General features: G+C 40.7%; 1 protein-coding gene across 2 annotated transcripts in view; it reads left to right on the forward strand.

Moving 5' to 3' along the window:
- Positions 1 to 2,500, forward strand: part of LOC137970003 (uncharacterized) — a 23,912-nt gene that overhangs the window by 16,896 nt on the left and 4,516 nt on the right. For both annotated transcript variants that reach the window (XM_068816445.1, XM_068816446.1), the window contains exons 8-9: positions 1,046 to 1,084; positions 2,438 to 2,500. The exon at positions 2,438 to 2,500 is cut by the window's right edge and continues 57 nt beyond it. In XM_068816445.1, the coding sequence (XP_068672546.1) occupies positions 1,046 to 1,084; positions 2,438 to 2,500 (102 nt within the window). The remainder of the gene's footprint in view (positions 1 to 1,045; positions 1,085 to 2,437) is intronic.

A 2,500-nucleotide genomic window follows, 5' to 3' on the forward strand; every position in this document is an offset into this window, starting at 1 on the left:
TGAAATATTTCATTTGCAACCAAAAGGAACGGGAGCCAAAAGTGTTGCCATGGTTACATCATACTCTGCACCGTCTTGAACCTTTCTTAAAGGTTATTACTAGTTTCAAGTTTGAATAATATCTCTGTAATATTTTCAGAGATATTCTCGATGATTTTGTGATCCATCTTCCAGTGGAACCACTGATTAATTTGCTAGTTTGCATAACACAAAAACTCAAATATCTCTGAATCGAGAAAGATATTTCAAACCGGAAAAGACCATTCTTCATTATTTTAAAAACCCTTTCAAATAGGTATGAATTATTTTTTACTTGATAGGGACTTTAAAATTCTCGCGCCATATTCTCAGCCAATCAGAATCAAACGAGGCCAAGAGCGAATTAGATAAGCGTGTTCCTCTATCAATTTACGGTCTTGACCCAGCACAGTAAGAAATTGACTTATTTTTACATACCCTGGACACGCGAAAACAAACTAAGGGCCGCCACTTTAACCATTCAGGAGAAGCCATGTCACGCGTGACTGCTTCTGCCATGTTTTTTTTTCAGGGTTTGCGGGGACGGGTATTCTAAAATATAATCATTTGTGACAGTGTTGGGAGCCCACCCAAGCCATAGGAACATTCTCATCTAATTCATTCCTGACGTGACACCATTTTTTTTTACTTGCTCGCACACGTTTTCCAGCGCTTTGAGTCAGTTGCATGTTTCGTATTTGTCTTATAATTGGTTATTTTTTTCACTGCGACTATTTTGTTACAGAGACAAACGCATACCGTTTACTTTACCTTTCGACACACCCATCCGAAAAATAGGTTTTTGCCCTGAGCGGGACTCGAACCCACGTCTCCCTGTCGAAGAGGTAAAATGCACGGTATGTGTTTGTCTCTGTAACATAGTCTATACCTTTCATTTGCCTCGAAATTTCTCACTTTCATGTGCGACTATTTTCTATTGAGTTTTAGCGTTACTGCTCAATTAAAATGGATTCTATATCATATGAGAACAGAAACGTTTTTAATTTTAGTGTGATTTCATTTACAGCTTTACCAACATTTATTCCCGAGCTTGTAGGAACAAAAGGTGAGGGCCGTCCAATAATTTTATTCATTTATTTATTAAGATTTATCAAACTTTTCTCTGTTTTTTCAGCTACATGCAACAGACCACTATTAAGGGTGATGTTTTTCTCTATAGTCCGGTCTACGATAAAGACAAAGAAAAAAAAGAAAACGAAAGAACTCGACCTTTTAACTTGGTCTGCCTATGGCATCCCACGTAAAAAGCAGTGTAAATAGAACACGTTATGAAAGAACTTGCATTCCGGAAAACAAACAAATATATGTTTTTTTTTTAGGAGAGCCAAGGTACTATCGATCGAGCTAAAGAGACATTTTTATTGTTGATGACCAATCTCTTACTAACCAAGCGCGGGGGCCGTACTGGGGAATATTGGCCCGAGGTCGTGGCAGTGCAGACCGAGCGCAGCGAGGTCGCACAAAAACGACCGAGGGCCAATATTCTTCAGAGAGGATTGCCAGGACTGAAATCTTGGATTGTGGCATTAACACCGTTTCATGGACTCGGTGTTATTATGAGAGAAAAACCCGACTGTTCCTAACAACATTCGAACCTCGCGTCAAGCGACGCCGGGCTTGTGGTTATCAAAGAGTTTGCGTTATGTGTATGCCAAGTAAACGATATTCATTTTGTCCCGTTCATTGGGCTGTCATCCGTGAAATTTCAAACGTATTTGAGAAATGTAACGTTTGTGTAAAAAGCAACGGGGGATTTTTTCCCAAGTACCGCGATACATATAATGCAATACATACTTAATTGACCACTTCCCATAGGGGCTTTTCAGGGCCAATGAAACACAATCAACGAAACGACAGAACACTACAACAAAACCAACAAAAACTGTTGAGAAACCCAACTGACCGGAGGCAAACCGGTTGGCTATTTACAAGTACGGCCGAGATGTTGAACTAGGGACTACCTTGGGACTACCAGGAGCAAATTCAACGAGTGGTCAGAACGAGTGTTGAACCCGGGAAATCCGAATCTCAAGGCAAGCGTCTGGGCTGCACTGCCATCATCGAAGAAAATGCATCTCTTCTTAACTTATGGGTGTTATACCGGCGGCAGTGTCGCGCGACAATTGACACCTATACCCGACCATTTTAAAGGCCTGGTTCCCGCGAGTATCTTAAAGCTCAGTGGTATAGCATCCAGAATGGTTTTTGACCAAGTTCGACTCCTGGAGTTGGCTTAGTAGTGAGAGTTCCACCTCACCCCTCCCCTCTCATTAAAACTTGATTTGATTCAATTTGTTTTGCAATACCAACTATAGGTTTTTTATCTTAAGCTAATGTAAAACACTACCCCATCACCTTTACGAGGGGCACTAACTGTCATTCGATTGTGTTGTTTTAGCGCCAGTCTCAAGCTTTAAAATTGAAATATCCGTTGTTGGAGGATTCGTTGCGTTGCTCATTA

This window comes from Montipora foliosa, chromosome 9, assembly GCF_036669935.1.
Source record: "Montipora foliosa isolate CH-2021 chromosome 9, ASM3666993v2, whole genome shotgun sequence".
NCBI lineage: Eukaryota > Metazoa > Cnidaria > Anthozoa > Scleractinia > Acroporidae > Montipora > Montipora foliosa.